The sequence below is a fragment of the Bicyclus anynana genome, chromosome 10 (assembly GCF_947172395.1).
Source record: "Bicyclus anynana chromosome 10, ilBicAnyn1.1, whole genome shotgun sequence".
Classification (NCBI taxonomy): Eukaryota; Metazoa; Arthropoda; class Insecta; order Lepidoptera; family Nymphalidae; genus Bicyclus; species Bicyclus anynana.
Window position 1 is genome coordinate 8,652,940 of NC_069092.1, and position 25,698 is coordinate 8,678,637.

At 36.2% G+C, this 25,698-nt stretch overlaps 1 protein-coding gene across 3 annotated transcripts in view; it reads left to right on the plus strand.

The window, feature by feature from the left end:
* LOC112042932 (tachykinin-like peptides receptor 86C) overlaps positions 1-17,112 on the plus strand; it is a 112,322-nt gene extending 95,210 nt beyond the window's left edge. For all 3 annotated transcript variants that reach the window (XM_024078146.2, XM_024078144.2, XM_052883886.1), the window contains 4 exons: positions 151-347; positions 5,153-5,256; positions 11,041-11,130; positions 16,119-17,112. In XM_024078146.2, coding sequence (XP_023933914.1) covers positions 151-347; positions 5,153-5,256; positions 11,041-11,084 — 345 coding nt within the window. In that variant the 3' untranslated portion in view covers positions 11,085-11,130; positions 16,119-17,112. The remainder of the gene's footprint in view (positions 1-150; positions 348-5,152; positions 5,257-11,040; positions 11,131-16,118) is intronic.
* Positions 17,113-25,698: the final 8,586 nt, after the last annotated feature.

Sequence of the window (25,698 nt, forward strand, 5' to 3'; positions counted from 1 at the left end):
TCAAAACGTTCTAGTTTGGTATAAAACATACCAAATCTAAGCCTGTTTTCCTCAGAAAATGACAGACAATTTTGTTTTGTTGTTTGAATATGGGTACGATACTGGTCCTTCTATAATTGGTCTGAGACTGAATATGATATCTTTTCATAGGTGGTGAGAATGTTCGTGCTGGTGGTGGTAGTGTTTGCGCTGTGCTGGCTTCCCTACCACGCTTACTTCGTGCTGGTGTACCACCACCAGGCTCTGGCGTCGTCACCGTTCGCGCAGCATGTCTACTTGGGCTTCTACTGGCTTGCTATGGCCAACTCTATGTTCAACCCGCTCATTTATTACTGGATGAGTAACAAGTAAGTATTTAGTTATATAAGTGTGGTTAGTTAAGATTAGATTACGGCTAAAGATGTCGCGGAGTTTATCGAACGGTAACTAGCCATGGCCGAAGGCTCCCACCAGCCAGACCTGGACTAATTAAGAAAACTTTCATCAGCCCAGCCGGGGACGAACCCAAACCGAACCTTGGACCTGCGTCTTGTAAATCCACCGCGCACACCACTGCGCCACGGAGGCCGTCGAACTCACCACGTCGAGGCCACCCTACCGACAAAGACGTACCGCCAAGCGATTTAGCGTTCCGGTACGATGTCGTGTACAAACCGAAAGGGCCTTTTCGTTTTTCATATTACTCCTAACAAGTTATCCCGCTTCCATCTTAGATTGCATCATCACTTATCATCAGGTGAGATTGTAGTCAAGGCATAACTTGTAATGAATACAAAAAAAACGGTTTCGTCCGAAATTCCTCAGTGCCTGAAGTCGAAAGTTTTCGAACGGTCTGTGTTGCCAGTGGTGACCTATGCATCTGAGACTTGGCTAACTATGGGCCTTATTGGAAGGCTCAAAGTCACTCAACGGTTGATGGAGCGAGTAATGCTCGCAGTTGCTCTACGTGATCGAATTGCTTATAAACAAAAAAACCATACGTACATAATTCATCCAGCAGGAGGGTTGAAAAGTTCATAAAACAGAATATTTACATGATAATTTCGAGTAATACGAGGGTTAAGTCGATACTAAAACCTTGCATCTATCAAACCTCATGTTTTTTTTATTTCCCTAGGGAAATACACGTCTAATTTATATTCCTGTCTAAAACTAGGCCCACTGTGGTCGATTTATATATAATAAATTAGTATGGGAATGTCGGATATAATAGCTTTATTAAAACAGTATCTTTCGAAAAAGGGTAAAATTGAACATCAACATCAACTTAATTACCAAAATTCCATAGAAAGGGTAAAATATCAGAAATTGCGTAGGTAAATGTCTGTCTTCACTGATCTTTAAAACTTCCAAACTGTTTTTACTCTTTCATCATAACAGGGAATTAGAATATATAACTAGAGGAATAAATTAAGGGTAATAATTCTTCTAAGTAATCATCATCATCATATCAGCTGATGGACCTCCACTGCAGGACATAAGTCTTTTGTTGGAACATCCAAATATCACGATCCTGAGCAACCAGCGAATCCCTGCGACTTGCATGATGTCGTCAGTCCACCCGGGTGGCTCGGCCAACGCTGCGTTTTCTAGTGCGGTGTCGCCATTGAGACCCCAACGTCCATCGGCTCTTCGAAATGTGCCCCGCCCATTGCCATTTCAGCTACGCGACTCGTTGAGCTATGTCGGTGACCTTGGTTTCCTTGCGGATCTCCTCATTTCTGCGTGTGACCGAATCAGAAATAACTCTGTAGTAGTCCGGTAAAATAATGTAGATAATGATGTAATTATGAGTTCTTCTATTTACGTATATATACTCAAATTATCCGCCCACTTTAATATTTTCGTGTCATATTAAAGTGGACGGATAATTATGCCTCTGTGTATAATATGCGCGTGTTGTACGTGAATTCACAGGAGTATCTTGGCCCAATACGAATAAAATATCATAATGTAATTTATTCTCATTAATTATTACCTTCATCTCTTCAGTAAGATAAATAAATATAATCACGTAATTTAAATGATAATTTAACGTCCGAACAACAGTCTAAATATAGAATTAATGAAAAGAAACATTTTCATGAGCAATACTTTGTCAAGTATAGCTGCCCCAGACCTTTTCTGTAAAGATAATATTGAAACGTAACTCAGGTAAAAAGTATAATTATGCCATCATTAACTAAGGAAAAGGACGTTATAATTACTTTTTTTCGAAAAGTTAAACATTTAAATTACACTTTTTTGGGCCCGTGATGAAGGTAGTAATTGTTTTTACTTTTGTACGTTTTGGGATTGTTTTTTGTTATCCAGAACATTTTGGACACAGACAAGATGATATGGACTGTAGCGCAATATATAATTGCATATTTCTATACAGTAAACCTATGTGTTTCTATGATAGATATGATATTTTGAATACTTACTGATATTGGAATTGACTTGATTTGAATTATGCACCATGCACCAAATGAATGAGGTAGGAAAATACGAACATGTTCAAAAAGCTCAACAGAACAAAACATACATGCTTGCGTCCTTGATATTACAAACTGATGAGAATGTGCTTGATACACGTTTATACTAAAATTATAAAGAGTTAGAGTTTGTAGTGTTGTAGGGGGTAAGTCTTCAGATCTACTGAACCGATTTTGAACACTATTCCTGGGTGTCGTAGGCTATATTTTATCCCCGCACACACACGGGAACGAGTAATCGCGGCGCGTCGGCTAGTCACTAATAAGCCCCAATAAATATCGCATTTTGAATATTTTATTTCGAGTTTACTTTATGCGGGGTTGCGGGGAACGCAACAGGTGCATTTTAATTGACACATTACACACGCGTATTAGGTAATTTGATCTAAAGGAACAGAAGGAATCTATAACTTAATAGAACGCAAAACAACATAATACGTAACAGGGGAAACCGCAAACTTGAACGCAGTCGGAACCTTTAAGCACTCTCGGCTTTAAGAGTTCCTCACAATGGTAATATTCACGTGGGTCGTGAGACTATCTGAAATGGATTGTAAGATTGTCAGTAATTCAAAAAACATAGTTATGTATGTGTCAAGTAATGAGTTGCTTTGCAACAAGAGTGCTAGTTTCGTCAAACGTTTGATAAATAACGACTTTATTTTAGGTGTTGTTATCCTTTGCTTTTTTTTATTTTCACAAATAAGAAAAAAAAAATTCTTTGAAATGTTGAGTGTGAACACACCTGATGTTAATTTATTATGCAGTGTAAGGTGGAAGTGAGCTTAATTGAAAGAGGCATTCATAATGAAAAATTCCAGTTTGACAACCAAGTTTCACGTAGCTACCGCCGTACTAGCCAGATACGGGGCCCCTGTACTAAAGGACCCCGTACCCCTTACGTGTAAAAGCAAAAATTAGTAAAATGTAATCCACAATCCCACTTAATTCCTAGCATAAGCATGCGCCCAAAAATTGGAAACATCCTACATAGGTCAAGTCACTGTTAAAGGTTTATTTTAAGCGAATATTTTATTTCTTTTATAAGAAATATTTACCCTTCATTAATTGGGCCCCCCTATTAATTTTGATACAAGACCCGCCTCTCCAAGGCACGCCACTGCAAGTTTGTCAAAAATGTTTGAAGTAATGACCCTGATTTTACTTAGAAATCGCTACCTACTGTTGTCAATCCACACCCAGGGTTCTAGTGGTATAATACTTTGTTTAATATTTATTATATTATTTTTCATGTCTATAATGAAATGAAGCGTCTTGATCTTTTTAGTCGCCCCTCGGGCAAACCGGATATTATCCAGTTATTATTTTTATGAGGCCAAATTTAAGTCGAACGGATTTGGTTTTTAATTTTAATTTATGTTTCAACACAAAGGAACCAAATAAATTAAAAAAATAACGAAGTGAGTGGACCAAAATATTGTTTTCTTAATATACTCGTTTTATCCGGGCTTCCCCTACATATAGTCGTATTTACCCCGAAGTTCTTGTAAGCTGTAAAATTATTCAACCCATTGATGCGAACTAAATGTCTCTTATCTTCTGTTCCCCAAACAAAAGCTATTTCCTATGTTCTAGTGAACATAAGTTCTTCTTACAGATTTAATAGCATGTTTTCGTTTAATTTGTAGAGTTTTAAGGTTTAAATATGTAGTAGGTAATAGCGTTCGTTACTTACAACGGCCAAATCTAGTGGCCAAGTGCGGAAAAGGCCCATGAAAGAGAAGAAGCGTACTCTCCATAGATACGAAAATAGACAGCATATTATAAGAAATTTTCCATTTTCTATTTAAAAATGTTGGTATTAGGAGTGGGTACAACAATAGTCTAACGGGCGAGGATTGAACCCATGACCTTTTACTCGTAGTGAGCTTACATAACCTGTTAAATCTATCATGGTATTAAAGGACATATTCTTTTTATACTTGATTGTCATAATATTGATTTAAGCCGACTTCTCCTTTCTCTACTATAGGTAGATACCCACTTACTCATAGAGGACATAATGTTCTTCTTCTTCTATCCAGGGCCTTTTCCGCCCTTGACTACTAAGGTTGGCCATTGTACGTATAATAGTGTTGTTTATATAAAATTAATCGATCGAATACTATCCCACTTCTGAGTATAAAATACAGCAGTCGCATTATAGTAATTAAATAAACAACACGAGAATACAATAAATATATTAAAATCTATTTAGCGATACAATTAATAATTATAACAAAAATAAACACCACATACCAAAACTTATCTGTTTATTCCTTTCTTGAAGTTTTGAAAAATTTCTAGTACAGTACAGTAATATTCTCTATCATCTATTTATATGTCCTTTTTTCTTAAATTTTTAACAATATAATACAAAACACTATTAAAAATTTATAAAAAACAATCAACCCTCCCGCTGCGGTACATTTGAGAGCCCAAGCAACCGGCGGTCAGGACTCCAGAGTGAGGAACCTCCTCACAATACGTGTCATCTCAAGTATCACTGCCTTCTGTATCCGACCCTTGATCCAGCAGTTAAACTATAGCTTCTTAAGGTTGGTCGAAGCTTTTCGCTGTAAGACCATTGACTGAAACAACAATCGGAACCATGATAGTTTACTTTACATTCCACATGGTGGTAATCTCGTAATTATTATTATTAATTGACGCAGGTTTCGACTGTACTTCAAGCTAGTGCTGTGCTGGTGTCAAGCCACGAAGACCCCGACACCAATCAACTTGACGAAGCAATTCGAGATGAACAAATCCTTCTCCGGTAAGTATTTCCTTGCTAAATTAAATTTGTAGGTAATGTCGTTGAGAAAATTGAATCCTGATTGGATTTACCAAAGCTTTTCCTTTCTTGAAAGGCTTGATTTATCTACATTTTCACTAATGAATGTTGTTTAGTTCCGAATTGGGACAGTTACTTTGATGCAGAATTAAATACTCATGTATGTATAGATAAATTTTCTTCCCACAAATAAGATTTTTTTGTCACTAGTTTTTGTCACACGGGCAAACTAGTTAGGAGAAGGATGAAAATCCACACCCCTTTCGGTTTCTACACGACATGTTACGGGAACGCTAAATCGCTTTTGCTGGTTGGGTGGTAACTAGCCACGGCCGAAGCCAGACGTGGACCAATTAAGAAAACTTAAATCGATTCAACCGGGGTCGAACCCAGGACCTCCGTGTTGTAAATTCACCGACTATTTAGCGATGTTTTGTATAAACCGAAATTAGTATAGGTTTTCATCAGGCTCCTAACAAGTTACCCGCTATCATCTTAGATTGTATCGTCACTTACCATCAGATGAGATTGTTGCAAGGGCTAACATGTAAAGTTACCAATTTTTCTCGAATATTGGTTCACTTTTAAATTTTAAATTTTATTATAATGGTAGGCTTATCATTATTTGTATCACATTTTGAATTTGAAATATTAAATGGAATATTATACAATCATTACCAACTAGAGAAATACCGGTATTTTCTGTTTAAACATCAATCAAAAGCTGCAAATGTTAATTAACATGAGATATGGTTTATTAGACAACAGCTTTCCCTCAATTCGCCAAAATACGCTATTTACATTAGTAACAGTACACTAAAATCAAATAAACAGCTCATAAGGTTCTCATAAATGTGCGATATATTACTGTTGTTGTTTACTAGCCAACGCCTCGCGGTTTCATCCTACTTAGTTCCCGTCGTTCCCGTGAGAATACGGAGATAAAATACCTATAGCCTATGACACTCACAAATAAAGTTGCTTTTTAACGGTAAAATAATGTTTAAAATCGGTTCAGTATATCTAAAGATTACCATCTGCAACCTCATAAACTTTATCTCGTAGATTGTTATACAAGGGGCTAAAAAGACCCATTATATACGAGGTATTTTTAGAAACTAAATAGAAACCGAGTTTATAATGGGTTTAGCCCCACGTGTTACACTCTGCTTTTCACTACGATTGCGAGAAAATAAATACTTTAGTACAATATTCAATGATTTATTTTAATTGAAAATTAAATGTACAAAGTCTACAATTTTGGATATTAAGGGAGATGCTTTTACCCGGTAACATAATTTCCGATTATGTGAGGTAAACGTGGGAGATAATAGTTTCAAAAACTCCTTTTGTAAGTGAATCCATTCGTTGTTGTTTTCTCCACTTTACCTAATTAGGTATTTAAGTAAATGCGTCTCGACTTTGATGGTAACAGATTGAAAATTTTATCCATCTCCAAATTAGGATCACCATTCTCACTAGATGAAGACAACAATAACAATTAATGTTGAAAAATATGTAAGTTACGGTCACAAATTTACAATAAATTTCTTAAAAAAATCAAGTGTGTGAGTATTGTCGTACCCACTCCTAATACAGTATTTCCCGACTAGTTGGAATATTGGTCTATTAAAAAAACATTAAAAAATAAAAAATAATTTGATCTAAATCTAAATATCTTCTAACTTGCCGGATTTGTTTAACCTTCATTAGTTCAAGGCCTAAAGGCTTCAGTGGATAATTTTAATTTCATGCCCTAAAACAAACATATTATAAAAATAATAATTTTAAGCACTTTCAGCTGGGCAAACGATTTCCTAAAGGGCTTAGTTTAATTAAATTCTGGACGTATTTTTACATTTTTAATTGGGTACCTAACTACCTACCTGTACCTACTCATATTTCGTATTGTGGTACTTAGAGTTTTATATTTGACTAGCGGACACCCGCGGCTTCGTCCGCGTGGAATTTAGTTTTTCAGAAATCCCTACTATGTATTTTTTCCGTGTTGAAAGTAGCCTATGTGTTAATCAAGAATAAAATCAATTTCCATTCCAAATTTCAGCCAAATCGGTGTAGTAGTTGCGGCGTTAAACAGTAACAAACATCAATACAAACTTACGAGTTTATTATATTAGTAGCATAGTAGGAAGAGTATTCTTACAAAATTTCCAGTAAATATTTCAATGAGTTATCAATTTACAAACTATGTAAAAAATTAGAAATGAAGGTAAAAAATGCATGTTAGAAAATGCTCCGTACATTAAGGTTTTTCTTTTTACGGATAACTTTTTACGTCTACAAAGCGAAAAGCCTTATGCCCAATGCCTAGTCTATCCACGAGAACTACATAAAAAACAGTCCAATAGTTTTGAGGGAAGTTTTAACAAATAAACAAACAAAAATACAGACAAAAGTTTTTATTTGGCCTTTATTGGAGAATTATTATAATCAAGAAATTTAATGTACCTACTTACGAATTTCGTTTTCTTGCGATTATAGGTGTAAAAGATAGATATTTTGTTAAATAATAATGTAGTTAAAAATAAGTTTTTCAGAACAAATGATTTGTAAAAAACTTATAAACATGTAATTAATCTGGAATTTTCCTCAAAGAGTTTTGAACTTCAAACAACAAGTCACCGCTTCTGAAACCTTTTTGTTCAGGTCCCTTTTGTTAGGAAAAGATTTTCTTTTAAAAATTCATAAGCTGTTTTACATGCAAACATTTTTGAAAACATGAATGGTATAATAGACCACAGCTTTAAAACAAAGTTAAACATGCAAATGTTTTGTTACTCGGTTTAATTGTAATACAAGAGTTTACCCAAGACTTCATTGTGAAATTAAGTTAATAAAGTTGAAATTAAGTGAACAAAAAGCTTGTAGGAACTAAGGATTTCCCGGGATATAGTAAAGCTTAAATGTTGATCATTAGCACAATCTGTCTTATTCCACATTTCAGCCAAATCCATTCTGAAGTTTTTGCGTAATAAACATCCATACCATGGAAAAACCATGGATTATTTCGAGATAAAAAGTATATCCAGGGTATTTGCTATTCCAAATATCTTTTTAGAAAACGAATAAAAAACCACCCACTGCTGCTATATTTTAATAATCTATACTTATATTTATTTCTTTTAGTAGTAGGCTAAGTTAGGGAAATGTGCTTCCTAAGGACCATATTTAAAACATATAGCTTCCTGACTGAGAGTAATTCCGCAATAGAGTATAATTGTGTAGTAGGGAACATATATGGTTTAATGAGCATGACTTTTAGGAGAGAACGCTGAGCGTTTAAAGAGCATGTTTTTTAGGAGAAAACTTTTTGACCCTAAAATAAAAATAGGAGGGGGTGAAATAGGGGTTGAAAGTTTGAATGGAAAGTCCTTCAATTTTAGAGTTACAGTTTTTAAAATTCTTCATGAATCATAAAAAATACGGAATATAATGATTCAATATTTTTTTAAATTCAACCCCTAAAGTGGTGAAATAGGGGTTGAAAGTATACTTTGTTTTCCACGCGGACGAAATCGCGAGCGTCTGCCAGACTAAATTAAAATTGTAAAATTAAAATAAAAGACTACATCCGTATAAAATATTTAATTAAATACAAATCACACTTTGAAAGCACTTTAAAAGAATTTTTTAATTCATTTACGCTGAACTAAAAGGCAAAGCTTTGTGAATTAGTATTCAACAGAAAAACCCTATACTAATGGAGCATAAAAAAATAAGCTATTTTTAATTCATTTGCAATATGTTCTGTTAAATAAAAACTACCGGACGCTCGTAATTTTGTTCGAGTGAAATTTAGTTTTTTACAATTCCCGTGGGAACCATGGATTTTCCGGGATAAACGCCTATATGTTGCTCTATAATCTACTCTATATTCTAATGAAAGCTGCATTAACTTAGGTTCAGCCGTTCCTGTCTGGAACAGACAGACAAAATTTTTACAAAGTTTGTATTTGTTTTAATATCTATATAGTTTTTATGAACTTGAGCAAAACGCTGTTCTTTTAAAAACACAGACAGACACTTCAATTTCAATTTTATTTACATACAGTATTAATGAAGTCCGTTTACACTCGTATCTGCAGACATTTAGCGTGCCAGACACGTGCCGTGGCAGACTAAATAATATTCTTTTATAAAGTGTTCATTAACGTATTTAAATATATCGTAACGCGGCCGCGCAGACGTTGACAGTACAGACAGTATTCGCGGAAATAATATTTTGTCTGTGCAGTTCATGTCTGTAGAGTTATTTTCATGAAACCTGGACCAAAATTGACAGCGCCTTACACAAAATGACAAAAAGACCGCCATTACAAATGAATGTAAGCGCCATTAAGACATTAGCGCCGCGTCTGGGGGACTTCTTTCATGAAAAGGACTTTAAATATCTACCACCAGCTGGGCAGTGTGAATAGACGCTGTCTGTGGGTGTCTGCCACGCTACTTGTCTGTGACGCACTGTGTCTGTAGATATAAACCTACCTTATTGTATTATCGATTTATGGAGCCGTCTCTGAATGTATGAAATGCCGTTCTATTCCTGTAATAAAGCAAAAGAAATATTGTTGAAACTAATATTAGTATTATACTTAGGCTGATTTCCAAATAAATTCAAAATGCGTAGGATAATAGTTTGAAACTGATAGAACAAGTTATTATTATTGATGTAAACATTTGAACATAAGTTTTGGGATTATATTCAATATATATATAATAATAATATATATATATAATATATATATAATAATAATAGTATTCAATATCTGTTCATCAAAGTTAGTTCTGAGAAACACATAGTTATTTTATTAAAGATTTTGGATTTCTTGACAGGTTTGAATAATGGTCGATTCGATTGTTTGATATTAAAGTTTGTCTTTATTTCTATTTTATTCATTGGTCCTCATTCGTTGCTACCTTCCAAAACCACCACAACCTTAAATCAATAATTGGCTTCCGTACTTACTTGTAGTTGGAACATTACCTGATACCCTTATATAGCCTTTGATATGATAGCCTTAAATAAAATGAGGATATTGAGGCTATAGATTTAAAAGAGGTGCAAAAATGTTTCGAAAAAATCCGTTGTCTGTTAATTAGGTTTACTGACGATAGTTGAACGTAACATAAGAATAATACGAAAATTGCATTTGCATTTTTCAAAAGAAAATGTTCATTTTTCTAAAATACTGTTTAATAATCTATCTATCTATGGTCTATGAGACCAGAATATACTTTATTTCTTGTAAAAAAGTATGCCGTCATCTTTTTTCGAGTGTGCAGCCGGCTCCATCGAATTATAAAACGTTGTCACGTCAAAAAATTCCAATTTAGTTCTTAAATGAAACTTGATCACCGTGCTTTTACTGTGTATCAAAATAGATAATTCAAATTTACATTTTATACTATAGCTTGGCAAGTTCGTTCGTAGCACTCCTAATGGTCCGCGCGGTCCGGTGGGCGTGTAGCGATGAATGAAAAACCCACAACTGGTGCACCTCACTATAATATTAGTAGAACGTAACATTGTTGCTGTTGGTTTTCCTAACAAAAAAAATCTAAATAATTTATACTATGGGTCATCTAGATCCGACTACAGTTCATGCGCTGTGCGGGTGACAGTTCGTTTCACTCTTGAAAGTTTTCCGCGATTCACGATAATCAACGTCATAAGGCAACTGTCACCCGCACCATGCTACAGCGCACATATAGGTGGGTTCCACTAAAAGTGAGTGTTTGTTTCAGTGAGCCAGAGGCCCCGCGACGCGTCGTCGTTCAGTCGAGCATGACACTCGCGACGGCGGAGCAATTTGTCCCGCTCGCTGCCAGCCAACGGTATATTTTTCAATATTTTCGCACTTTACAATATACTCACGATGTTTTGTTTACGGTTTTCTATAAAAAATTGATGGCTCTGGACCACCAGACAGCTGGAATTAATTAAATAACACAAACTTTTTATGATATACTAGCGCGCGGTTTCACCCGCGTGATTCCCATTCCCGTAGGAATATGGAGATAATATATAGCCTATAGCCTTCCTCGATAAATGGGCTATCTAACACTGAAAGAATATTTAAAATCTGACCAGTTGTTCCTGAGATTAGCGCGTTCAATCAAACAAACTCTTCAGCTTTATAATATTAGTATAGATTTCACCGTTTTTTTTTTGGTATTTGAAATAGAACTGTGATAGACTAGTAAATAGATGACGATAGAGAGATGAACTCTGCCTTCGATTCGGAGTGTTAGATAGCCCATTTATCGAGGAAGGCTATAGGCTATATATTATCCCCGTATTCCTACGGGAACGGGAACCACGCGGATGAAACCGCGCGGCGGCAGCTAGTACGAGTATATTTCTGTTGAGAACTTCCTTTGCTGTACACAGTTACGCAAAATCCATTTTCCTTTAAAAGTTCTAAAAGGTATCCCGCTAGTACGTTATAGCCATAGTAGCTATCGCTGTAACTATCTATATTTAATCAACTTTATGAAGGTAGCTATCCATTTCCATAACAAAGCCTTTACGGAAACCCGACCATACGTTTCTATCAGTCTTTAATGTATTCCAAACGTTAAAATAATGTGATCGATAAATTTCCGGGCCTACAGATAATACCTCTTGAATTACATAACATAAATATGCCCCATTACTGAAGTCGTTTATCATCATTGACTCTAAGCTCAGACCAATTATAGAAGGACCTGTATCGCACTCATAGTCACGAACAAAATTGTCTGTCATTTTCTGAGGAAAACGAGCTTAGATTTGGTATATATCTTGTACTAAACTAGAAGTGTTTGCCCGTTTTTTACACAATTCAATTACACAAAAAGGTATTTTTACGGGGCTCTTTAACCGACGAACACGATTACAACTATTTAACATCGATTCTATAGAGACAGTTTTTATAATCGCGTTAGATCGTTGATCATATACTTTGACAGAAAAGACGTCTAGCGAGGCAGGTCCTATACAATAATTGGTCTGAGACTCTAAGATAACAAAATATGTTATATTGTTCAAATAAGTACACATTTATTGAGGTTATGGTAACAGTGATAGCCAGGGACGTAGCTACCGCCGTATCAGCCGTATCAATAATACGGGGTCCTTTACGTGTGAATACAAAAATGAAAAAAATAGTGATCCACTGAATCTGGTGCTTTCCGAAAAAAAAACAAACTGCCAAAAGCTTCTTTTCAGAAATGAAAAACGTAAAAAGTGATCTCTTTTTTTCCCGGATTAAGCGAGCACCCAAAAGTTGAAAACATCGCATAAAGGTTCAAAAGTTATTTATAATTAGCAAGCATTTTTGTTTCTTTTGTGAGAAATTTACGCTATATTTGGGCCTCCCAACTAAATTTGATACAGGGCTCCTTCAAGTCACGCTACGCCACTGGTGACAGCACTTTACGAATACAACATCCTCGATAATGACTAAGTGGTTTGCTTAGCCTACGAATATTATAAACGCGAAAGTTTGTATGTACTTTACTGAATAGGCTGAAATTTGGAATGGAAATAGATTTTACTCTCGATTACTTTTTATCCCGAAAAAGTCCATGGATTTGCAAAAACCTGATGATTTGGATGGTATGAATGTTTCTTACTCGTTCACGCCTTGGCTACTAAACCGAAACTCCTGAAATTTGAAGTAGAGATAGATTATAGTCTGGATACATATAGGGTTATATATCTAACATATAGGGTTAGTGAAAAACTAAATTCCACGCAAACGAAGTCGCGGGCATCCGCTAGTATAATCATATGTCACTAAAGTTGCGCCGTAGTTTATTTATATTCCTGCTAAGGTAGTAGTAGGTAATTAATCGCTTTAATGTTCCGGTATATTATGTATTATGGTAACTATGTTTATCACGGCTTTATTTATATACCAACAATAGCGACATACAGACAAAGCGTCTTTCCCATAATTTGTTTTGACGATCTCTCAAAATCCGCCGCTCGGAGCCCGGTCACGGATTTGATACAGAGTTGTGTATTTGACAAAGCCTTACTCAAACGGTGTAATTGGTTTGTTTGCAACTGGATATGCCCCCGTTTTAATAGCTAGAACCACAGATATCTAGTAGCGTGGGTAGAATCGTTGTAATATGAAAGTTCAGTTTGTTTAAGCCATCAGACAACATTGTTAAGAGCTTTACTCCTATACTTGTAGATATAAAAAATTTGATGGTTACTGAAGTACTGACATAGAACGTACGTTTTGAACGTGCAGATTTGTATTTGTAACTCTTTCACGCAAAAACTACTAGATGTAGTTGAAATTTGGAGGAAAGCTAGATTAAAGCCTGTATTCGCACATAGGCTAGTTTTATTTCAGATTGACAGAAATACGGTCACGTGATTTCTGTCAATCTGAAATGCGTTTATAATAAAACAACGTCTCTCGACGTTAGTAGGTATTCTCACAGTCGCATTCTTCAGTTTTTTTGGACATGTCTTCCAGCGAAGGAATGAGAGCATCGAACGCCTTGTGGAGGGACGCGGTTGTCACGCGGAAGCTCACCCATGTGATGGACCGACCAGGTTAAATTGCGATCCCTTGCATGAATGTACACGACTCACTACGCACAGGGAGAAGTGGCGGAAGCTCGAGAGGCGTATTAAGGTCCGATTATATCTACAGACACAGTGCGTCACAGACCAGTAGTGTGGCAGACACCCACAGACACCGTCTATTCACACTCCAGCAGGTAGAGACACTTAAAGTCCTTTTCATGAAAGAAGTCCCCCAGACGCAGCTCTAATATCTTAAAGGCGTTCATTGTTATTTGGAAATGGCGGTCTTATTGTCATTTGTGTAAGGTACTGTCAATTTCAAGTTTCATGAAAAGGACTCTACAGACATGAACCGCACAGAAAAAATATTTTTTCCGCGAATACTGGCCGGGCGTGGCCCGTGTCTGTCAACGTCTGCGCGGCTGCCTTACGATAGATTTAAATACGTTAATAAACACTGTTTAAAAGAATATTATTTTGTCTGCCACGGCACGTGTCTGGCTCGCTAAATGTCTGTAGGTATAAAGGGATTTTAACATCTGCCTCCAACACGTCCTAAAGACCACAATCGCTCTGTCAAGAGCGTAACGACAAATAAGAAGTAATAAATACAGAGTCATTACGTGTCGTTTTCGATTAATTTCGTGACATTATAGTGCTTAAATAAGTGATTAAAAGTTTTGAAAATGTCATGTCAATGTTACTCACTAATTTAGGAATGTTCAAAAGCTTAGAGGATCTTTTCACTTGGCCGATGCATTAAAAGTTTTTCTTGAAACTGTCTGTTGTTTGGAATTTATTGCCTAGGGTTGCGGGACAAATGTAACAAAATACTTTATGGCTTGGAAAATTTTACGCTACAACGTCTGTCCTATTTAGCTTTAAGTTAGGAGAATTTTCAATGGTTCGAAGACGATTTCGGGTTATGTAATTAACATAAACACAATAATATTATGCAAAAAACGTTACTGGGAGAATTGTTGTGTATTAATGCTAATTGTTTTGGCGCGTGTAACCCTTTGGTATAAAAGGTAAATAAAACAGAAATTATAATAACGTATTACTTTACTGCGAGAATTATTGTTGTGTATTAATGCTAATTATGTTGGTGCGTGTAACTCTTCGGCATAAAAGATAAATAAAACAGAAATTATAGTAAAGGTTTATTAGGTAGATACTTTTCATAATTCCCAAAATCTCGAGACCAGCGAAGAGGTGATAGTCATAATCATATAATTAATCTTTAATTTATGGTTACGAGAAGCCTAAGCGGCTACATAAGGTCCTATAGGACTATTCAGCAACGATGTTTTGTACAAGTGCGAGTTTCGAATTCACCTCTATACCTCTCTGTCTAACACGATACTATAAACAGAGAACGATAGATAAGAGTTCGAACACGTTACAGAATAGCCCTCCTGGTTTTGATTCTTGGGTGGGACAATCGGTCTCTGATTAGTGAAGGTTAAACGTTGTCGTCCTAAACTTGCATTGGAACAGCGTGGCGGGCATGAGCTCTATTAAGCCTTCAAGTACATGCTGGTCCTAGGCTTACATTGGAACAGCGTTGCGGGCTTGAGCTCTATAAAGCTGATTATAATAATGATAATACGCTCATACAGCTACCTCCGTTAACCATCGTTTGGTACTGATACGTACAGTTTGTTTCATGTAGGATGGCGCGGGTGACAGTTCGTTTCACTTTTTAAAGTTTGCCGCGTTTCTCGATAATAGTACGTATTATGAACGTCATACAGGCGACTGTCACCGTACCCATGCTATCTGAAAAACACTTAAGCAGTGATACTCATACTCACACAATTACACATTTTCTATAATTTAAGTTAGACATTTACTTGATATTTTCTTTGCCGTTATTACTTGAGTAGGTAATTTGTAGCGATTTGTGATTTCGTACTTTAAATACAATTCTATTTGTTTGTTTCTCTGTCATTTGCCTTTTCATAGCTAAACTACTTAACTGATTTTAATGAATTTTGGTAAAGAGATAACATTGTATTTTGGAGCAGAACATAGGCTAACTTTTTATCCCGGAAGTAATCATGGCTCCCTTAACATTACTGAAAACAGAATTACACGCGAACGGAGACGCGGACGTCTGTTAGTGAGTTAACATTTTGAGATGATAAGTCCCTATGGGAGGTTGAACCGCTTCACTCTGTCTGACTTCCCTATATCTCACGCATACGGTAGCAGGTTTAAGTTATCACTTCCGTCGAGCGTTTCAAGGCGCGATGATTTTTTAGTCTAAAAAATTTTTTTTTTTTACCAGACATGTCCAACGGTACTTCATCCCTGAAAAACGGCGCCATTGTCCGGACAAACCCTCGCGGGGACTCTGACGGTGAAAGGCGGTGCAATGTTTGTGAAGACAGACTATAAGTGATTCTAATGTGTTACATTGTAAGTCCTTTTAAATCGTGTAAATAATGTTTGTGTGTTTTTATTTTGCTGTATGTATCATCATTAGCTCACCGTTGAGCACGAGTCTCCTCTCAGAATGAGAGGGGTTAGGCCAATAGTCCACCACGCTGGCCTAATGCGAATTGGCTAATTGGAATTGACTTCACATACGTAGAGAATCAAGAAAATTCCTCACGATGTTTTTCCTTCACCGTTTGAGACACGTGATATTTAATTTCTTAAAATTCGAACCTACGCCCCCCAAACCGAAGGCAGAGGTCACATCCACTGGGGCCAGTGCTGTAAACGCATTTTATTATACAAAATGTATAATAAAATGCGTTTGCCTAGAAGATGCCTATTCACTCTTGAAGATAAAGTTATAGGCAGTAGGGAAAACGGAGTTGGAAAGGCATTCCATATATTTGCAGTGCGTATAACTAATGAGGAATCAAACTGCTTAGTACGCGTCCAAGATATATCTACAACGTAGCGGTATAGTTTGCTGCAATATTCTATGAAGGAAGAATTGGATCAAATAGGTTCTGAGATGATACATTCATTTAAAATAATCTTTTGTTGGTTGCTCTATGATAATTCCTTACCCTATGAACCGAGAATTTGTAAATATTTAGCAATTCTATATTCATAAAAATCTGTAAGTTTAGATATAAATAATATGCTAACAATGCTTTTTGAATTAAATTAATGGGTTGTTTTAGGTACTAATACTTTGTTATCTCTAAGTCCAGCGTATATATCTAGACAATTATAAAATAACCGTAAATATAAATAAACAGTGTATGTTAGTAATACTTATATAAAATATAAGTTAATAATAAATATATAGAACATACATGAAATGTAGTATTCTTGCTGATATTACCTATTATATTTTAACAATATTATACTTTGGGAAACAAATGTATTTTGCTGCAAAACTTGTCTTTTATAATGTTAAATATTTCCTTGTCTACCTATACTTGAATAAGAATTAGCACTAATGATGTAAATAATAAATCTTTATTTAGAGACACTAATTAATTAATATAGTTAGGTTTTAAAAAGGGTGAATCTAAACTAAACAATATTTAGGTTGCCTGAATCTGCTTCTATTAATTTGAGAACCATTTCTGTGGGTATGTATGTATTTTGTACATATTATAATACTAAGCTCATAATAATGTATATAATAATATATGCCATTACAATATTGTTTTAAAACTATGATACTGATGATGATATATCTTTTTTTTAAATGACCTACGAATATATCAATCAATACTTTTACATAAGTAAAGTTTATTCTAATATTATTAAATAATACTTAATCGCGTATAACTTATATTTTTTATACTTTATGCTAAAATGGGAGTATTTTTATAGCGGCAAAAGATAGTACAACAAGACAGTGAATACCTATTACATTTATATATATACAGAATAGTATTGTAAGATGAAAAATACATTTAATTATAGTTTTGGTTGGTTTTTAGACGTCATGCTTTTTTATTTCCAATTTTAATATCTCCTTCTTGAATAAATTATTGTTAACGTTATGAAATTGTTTGATTTCATATTTTAAGACCCTACTCTTTACTGATGTAATCTGTTTAATACGATTCTTTTTTTTTACAAGTTAGCCCTTGACAACAATCTCACCTGATGGTAAGTGATGATGCAGTCTTAGATGGAAGCGGGCTAACTTTTTAGGAGGAGGATGAAAAATCCACACCCCTTTTGGTTTCTACACAGCATCGTACCGGAACGGTAGGGTGTTACCAGCCAGACCTGGACCAATTAAGAAAACCTCAATCGGCTTAGCCGGAAATCGAACCCAGGACCTCCGTCTTATATATTCACTGCGCATATACCACTGCGCTACGGAGGCTGTCAAATCACACAAATCACACAAATGTTTTCCAGTTGTGGGAATTGAATCCCATGTGGATGCAGGAACCAGGGTCACCCTCTGCGCCAAGCGGTGGTCGCTAATGCAGTAAAGTGGAAATTGGAGAAGAACACATTTTCATTAGCATCATCATCATATCAGCCGATGTCCACTGCAGGATTTAGGCCTTTTGTAGGGACTTCCAAACATCACGATACCGAGCCGCACAAATCCAGCGAATCCCTGCGACTCGCTTGATGTCGTCAATCCACCTGGTGGGGGTTCTGAAGACATAAGTTATCGAAGAGTGCGTGTTGCCAGTGATGATCTATGGTTCTGAGACTTGGTCGCTAACTATGGGCCTCAAGAAGGCTCAGAGTCACTTAGCAAGCGATAGAACGAGCTATGTTAGGAGTATCTCTACGTGATCGAATCAGAAATGAGGAGATTCGCAGAAAAATCGAAGTGAAGTGCGAAGCTGAAGTGGCAATGGGTAGGGCACATAGTTCGAAGAGCCGATGGACGTTGGGGTCCCAAAGTGTTGGAATGGCGACCCTGCACTTGAAAGCGTGAACTCATTTTATCCTGAAATAATATTTGATTTCCATGGGATTTTCCAGAAAATCATTCCTCTGGTATATTAATCTCAACGGTAAAATACCTGCTATGAAAAAAATGTGTAAATTAAGAATTTAATTTTCCATGATCAAGAAAGTTCATTTTCTCTTAATACGCACCCCCGCACTTAAACTGTAGATAGGTAGATATCGAGGACAAAGGCTTCTAAGGCCGAGTGAGCGACAAGGTCGGGAAGCATCCAGTTGTCGGAATTTTCCGTTATAGAGTATACGTAGTTGTTTTGTGTATCCAGTTCAATTGAAAGCAAATGTTTCGTGTTTATATAGTCCACCAAGCCTTACAAAGTAATAAGAAATGTCTTGAGTCAATATAAATTTAAAATGCGGCGTCGCTTTTCTATGGACACAAGCTAACTTTTTCTACGTCTCTTCGTTACTCGACGAGACATCTTTAATAACAAGATTGTGGCGGTCTATCCTATACTATTTAAGAATTTCGATCGGAAAACTTGCCTCGTTGGTATTTTTTTGTTGTATGACAAGTTAGCCTTGAACTGCTATCTCACCTGATGATAAGTGACGATGCTTTTTAAGATGGAAGCGGGCTTACTTGGAAGAGGTTTTTTTTATTCATTACAAGTTAGCCCTTGACTACAATCGCACCTGGTGGTAAGTGATGATGCAGTCTAAGATGGAAACGGGCTAACTTGTTAGGAAGAGGGTGAAAATACACACAAGTTTCGGTTTCTACACGACGTCGTACCGGAACGCTGAATCGCTTGGAGATACGTTTTCGCCGGTAGGGTGGTAACTAGCCATGGCCGATGCCTCCCACTAGACCTTCGTCTAACCGCGCATTCCTCTGCGCCACGGAAGCCGTCAAATCGGAGGGTACAAGTTTATTCTACCCATCATATCTTTGCGGATGTCTATCATTAGGCAGGCTAAATCACTATCTTTGACGTACCTATGCTAGTTGACATATACGAAATTGAGATTCTACGTAAAAATGTCATCCGGTGCTTCGGTGATTTGATGTTTATGTCAATAATAATAATGCTCCCGACCGACTTTACGGTCAAGGCGGCTAATCTCATGGATTGAGATTAACAAGAAAACATTCTGTCCCGGTCATTAACATTCCGCACTACGGGTTATTCCCTCTAGCGGAAAACCGCCAAACCGCGTAACCGAACGAAACCGGCTCGTTTGAAACAGACTACACGCCAATCGAGGACATTCTCGTAGTTTCGACGTGGCATCTATTAACATAATACGCCCGCGATTATCGCGTCTTTGTTCGCGCCAATATAAATATAAAGGACTGCAAATTTTGGCGCGTTTTTTACTTGCTATACTTTTTGTAACAAATAGTTTTAAAATCAGTCTCGGGAAAAAATCCCCAGTGCGTGAAGGGAACTAAGCAGCCAGTGCGATCGCTTAGTTTCCTTCACTCACAAAATTATGCGGTTAAAAATCAGCTGGCCTATTCACTATTTCGGTATTTATAATGAATCTTTTAAAATAAATTGACAAATATTATCTACCTACTGTGGTACTGTGTGTATCCACCAGTAAGCACCGGGTGACAATTATTACATAGAATCTCAATTTCGTATGTGTCAACTAGCATACGTCAAAGATAGCGAATTAGCCTACAGGGCGGTTTAGCTTTAGTGCGGCCTAGGCGTAACGTCAGCTGATAGTGATCGTTAAGAAGTCGATTTATTATCACTGCCCGATTGCCCATCAACCGTTATTGGAGCAGCGTGGCGGGAGTGAGCTCTAAGTCTTTCTTCTATACAGGTTTCTTCTACACTTTCTTCGTCTAAACAGGTTTTGTATCAAAAATGATTATAGCCTAGACCTATTGAATCAAAATATATACTGATGATATTTAAAACAAAACGTAGAGAATAGCAATATATTGTATCTATGTATGTATGACTACATATAAGGACATGCAAACTCTATTTATTTAAATGTTAGTACTATAAATGGCTAGAAGGATAGTTTTAACAAATGCTTAAAGCTACTGTTACATATGCTAATTTCAAGCATTGCAAGCATGCATTGAGCATTTGCTACTTATTAGCATGTGTATCGCAACATTGCTAATAATGAGCATGCTTATTTTGAGCATGCTCAAGAATCATCAATCATCAATCAATCAATCAATCAGTCGTGCGATTTATAAGCATGCTACTAGCTGCGCGGGTGGAAGGGGGCGTGCTTTTAGCGCATCTGAACAGGTTTGCTTATTGAGTATGCTAGTCGATCAGCATTGCTATTCTGTATTTTCTTCACCTTCATCTCTCCCTGTCTAACACGATACTATAGACAGGGAGCGATAGATAAAAATTAGCATGTGTAATTGGAATGTTTACTTTGAGTATGCTTATTCAGGAGCATATTTAAAATAGCATGCTTATTGCTGGCAAGTGTAAATTGATGATAAGCATGCTCGTATGGAGCATACTTAATAGCACGTTTTTAGCATGCAATTTAGAGCATAATTAATTATTATTTTAATATTATATTTAAGTATACATTATATTATATTTATTTATAATATTTATATATATAATTACCTATAATGTATTACACCTTTCCGCTCTTTCTTCGCAAGTTCTCTCGTCAGGGGTTGCCTGGTAGAGATTACTTTTAGTAATAAGGCCGCCTTTGCATGCTAAGTTTAATTTATCTTTTTATTGTTTTAATTTATAATTGTATTTTTGTGTGCAATAAAGTATTTCTTCTTCTTCTTCTTCTTCTTCATGATTGAGTAATAGTACCTTAAACATCTACTATAATAGTGAGTCTAGTTAACTCTACTAAGTCTACTGTGCACTTGTGTTCTGTGTAGTAACGAACATAAGAAAGCTTAAGAATGTGTTATTTTTGTATTAAGCTTTTTAGTAGTATCAAGTTGCGGTCTCAATATTACGTACCTTTATTACCGTGGTATGCATAGATACTGGATAATCTATAGAACGACGTCACACATTATTGATTTTATCCGGAGTTCTATGAAGATGTGGTATCATAGAACCACATACAATACATATATAGATATTCGATTTATGTACGACACATACATCGTGTCGTGCGGCTGAAGTTAAACCTACGATTTAAATTAAGAATAACTTGTAGACACGGCTCATCAGCAAGATGGGTCATGATCAAAGACATCATTTAAACTTCTGTTGCAAAGCAGAGTTGTTGTGTTACTAGTTAAAACTTAAAAATGTTGAAAAACTATAATGTCATCATATTTCCCTCCAATAAGCCATTTTTAAATGCACAATTAAAATCCTTTCATCGGGATTACATTCGCTTACTATCGTTTATTTGTACCCTCTTCCACCCCCACAACTATTGGATTCGGTCCCCGGCTGGGCCGATTGAAGTTTTCTTAATTGGTATAGGTCGGCAATGGCTAGTTACCGGCAAAGACGTACCGCCAGGCGATTTAGCGTTCCGGTACGCTGTCGTGTAGAAAGGGGTGTGGATTTTCATCCAACTTCAAACAAGTTAGCCCGCTTTCATCTTAAATTGCATCATCACTTACCATTATGATTGTAGTCAAGGGCTTACTTGTATAGAATAAAAAAAAACAAGACGGCTGAACCAATTTTCTACAAATATAGCTTTAAACACTCTGAAATCTTTCAAACAAAAGCAAATAAATTATAATTGGTTCATCTGATGGAGAGCTATAAGGGCACGTAGACAGACAAACACACACACACACACGTTACACTTATAATCATCATCATTATCAACCCATATTCGGCTCACTGCTGAGTACGAGTCTCCTCTCAGAATGAAAGGAGTTAGGTCTTCGTCCACCACGGTGGCCTAATGCGGATTGGCAGACTTCACAGACGTAGAGAATTAAGAAAATTCCCAGGTATGCAGGTTTCACGATGTTTTTCCTTTACGGTTTGAGACACGTGATATTTGATTTCTTAAAATGCACATAACCGAAAAGTTGGACGCCCTTCAGAATCGAAGACTAGAGAAGAAGTCATATCCACTAGGCTATCACGAATTTACATACATAAAATAATTAACATCATTTATTTTTCGTCGGGGGTTAAGAATAATATTTCAATTTGGCGGCTAAAGCTTTATCAGTATCTATGTTTGGACAGTGGCATAATCCTGAAATAGTCAAAATGGAGTCGACACGTGTGCCTTAACACAATTCGGTTTAATTATCCGAGTAGGTATAACTTAATTTGTTGGGAGCAACAGTTTCTACAGTAATCGCAGGGGATTATTGGACTGCTGGCCTTGCCGGGCTACAAACGAAAGGTAAATTTAAAGAGACGTAATCTAAATCCGCTATCAAGATAGGTACTGGCTGTGAGGCTTTATTGGACTTTTTACGGCTCGGCGACAGAGCGCATGTCTTGCTTGTAAATACATTGTTCCGCTTCGATTACGATAGATTTTTCGAATAGAGTGAAGTTAGGTATTATAAATGAAAAAATACTGCTAGGCTATTCTGTAACGATATTTTTATAACTCGCAAGTGCGAGTTTTGAATTCACCTCTATCTCTCTCTGTTTAACACGATACTATAGAATGAGAAAGATAGCGGTGAATTCGAAACTCGTACTTGCGAGTTATACAAAACATAGAGAATAGCCGTCCTGAAATTAGTAACTGGATATGAAAAATTACGGAACTGCTAGGCTATTCTGTAACAATATTTTTATAACTCGCAAGTGCGAGCTTCGAATTCACCTCTATCTCTCTCTGTTTAACACGATACTATAGAATGAGAAAGATAGCGGTGAATTCAAAACTCGCACTTGCGATTTATACAAAACATAGAGAATAGCCGTCCTGAAATTAGTGACTTAATTTTAATGATTTATGTTTAATTTGTAGTGCTATTTACTAAAACTTCCCGCTAGTTGCTTAGTACCAAGTTCCCTACTAGATATTAATTTTACCCGGTTTTTCGAAAATTGAGTTTTCGTAGAATCTCGACGTTATGACCATAGGTTACCCTGACTATTTCTACTATGGTGTCTATCTGTGTGTGTATGTATGTTGATGTGATAAAACTTTAAAACCAAGTAAATTCTTTTAAATTAATATGATACTTTTAAACAGCTTTACCGATCTATTCAATTCAAATCTATAATCAGCTTCTAACCTCAGAGAACCGCGTCGACCAGTTCGAATTCGATATCGTATTTTTTGTATAAAAGCGTTTTTTTGAAATGAAAATTCAACATAAACTGTTACTTTTAAATATTCTTTCAGTACCTACAGAATCAAAGTAAAATCCGGTTAAAGATGCAGTTTCATCATGTGAGTAGGTAAATACTACTAACAAGATGTATTCAGTGCAGCTTACGTTTGGAATTATTTTGTCCGCAAGTTGTTAACTTCTTTGTATGTCAAAGCCGTTTGAGATTACTGTATACTGAGAAGTTAGCACGTCTTTTGTATGTATTACTCTATACATGTATCCTCCTTCATTTCTATACTAAAATAGTAAACAGGATAGATTTAATTGTTTAAAAAGATTATTTGCTTTTTTTTTCTTAATTTCTTATTAAATTATCCTAAATTTCTCTCTATATAACAATGCCAATTATATAATATGGTGTTATATAGATATATCGAGACAAACTCACAGTGTCGAGTTAAAAAACAACAACAGAACAGCTGTACTTTACGTACGTTTAGTGTGTTACGTACATACAAAATCCTTGGTTACGTATTGTTTGTGCTGTTACATTACTACATCGGTGAAGGAAAACATCGTGAGGAAACCTGCATACCAGAGAATTATCTTCATTCTCTGCGTGTGTAAAGTCTGCCAATCCGCATTGGGCCAGCGTGGTGGACTATTGGCCTAACCCCTCTCATTCTGAGAGGAGACTCGAGCTCAGCAGTGAGCCGAATATGGGTTGATGACGATTACTATATCCACAGAATATAAAGCACTTAAGCTGCGCTTAAGCCGACTACATCCATAGTCGAATCGTCTTCCTAAAATGGAAAATCTATACCCGACCTGGCCTCGTGTAGTATTTATAAAGCAAAATGCTTCATAGTTGCTACACGAGGGTGTTTGAATGTTTTGAGGTGTACGATGATATTTGGTGTAGGGTGAGTATGGGGAAACATTGTGAGGTCTTATTGTATGTAATCAAACTTTATTAATCAACATGTCATATCGATATGATTCTATAGATAGATTCCTTTATAACATTTATAATAGTAATAATAATAATAATAAATAATCTTTATTACCATACTTATTACTAGGCATACATAAACTCAATTCAATTTTAATTATTGTGCTTAAGCTATAATGCTATTTAGATTTAAGGGAGGTTTTTCTGCGCGGTCGTTTTGCTACATGTCCAATGATAATTTTATACTATACATTGGTTACGTCCATACAAAATCACCGCAAAAAGTGATCCGAATAATAAGCTACAACACTGAGCGCACACATGCACAATTTTGTATTTAATTTCATTAAAATATATTTATGTCTAGATAGTGTTTACACTTCCTGAACACACAACTCGACATTGTGGACGATATTTAGGTATTATTTGTTTAAATAACGTTCGATGTTGACCACAACTAACATTGAGTTGAGTTGACTATAAATTTCCTCTTTTGAGCGCCTCATTTTTCATGCGCTAGTAACATATCTAGTATTTAATATCATTGTACATGTCGCGTTTCATAAAACTTACCTCGCCTCCACATGCACTAAAACATAAGAAGAAAAAGAAACAAGAGCCGATGTACGTTGGGGTCTTTAAGATGCTGCAATGACGACCCCGCACCGGAAACCGAAGTGTTGGTGACCTCCCACTAGGTGGACTGAGGACATCAAGCGGGATGCAGTGAGCCGCTGGATGATGGCGGCTCGAGACCGTTTTGTCCAGCAGTTGACGTCAATCGGCTGGTAATGATGTTGATGATGATGTATT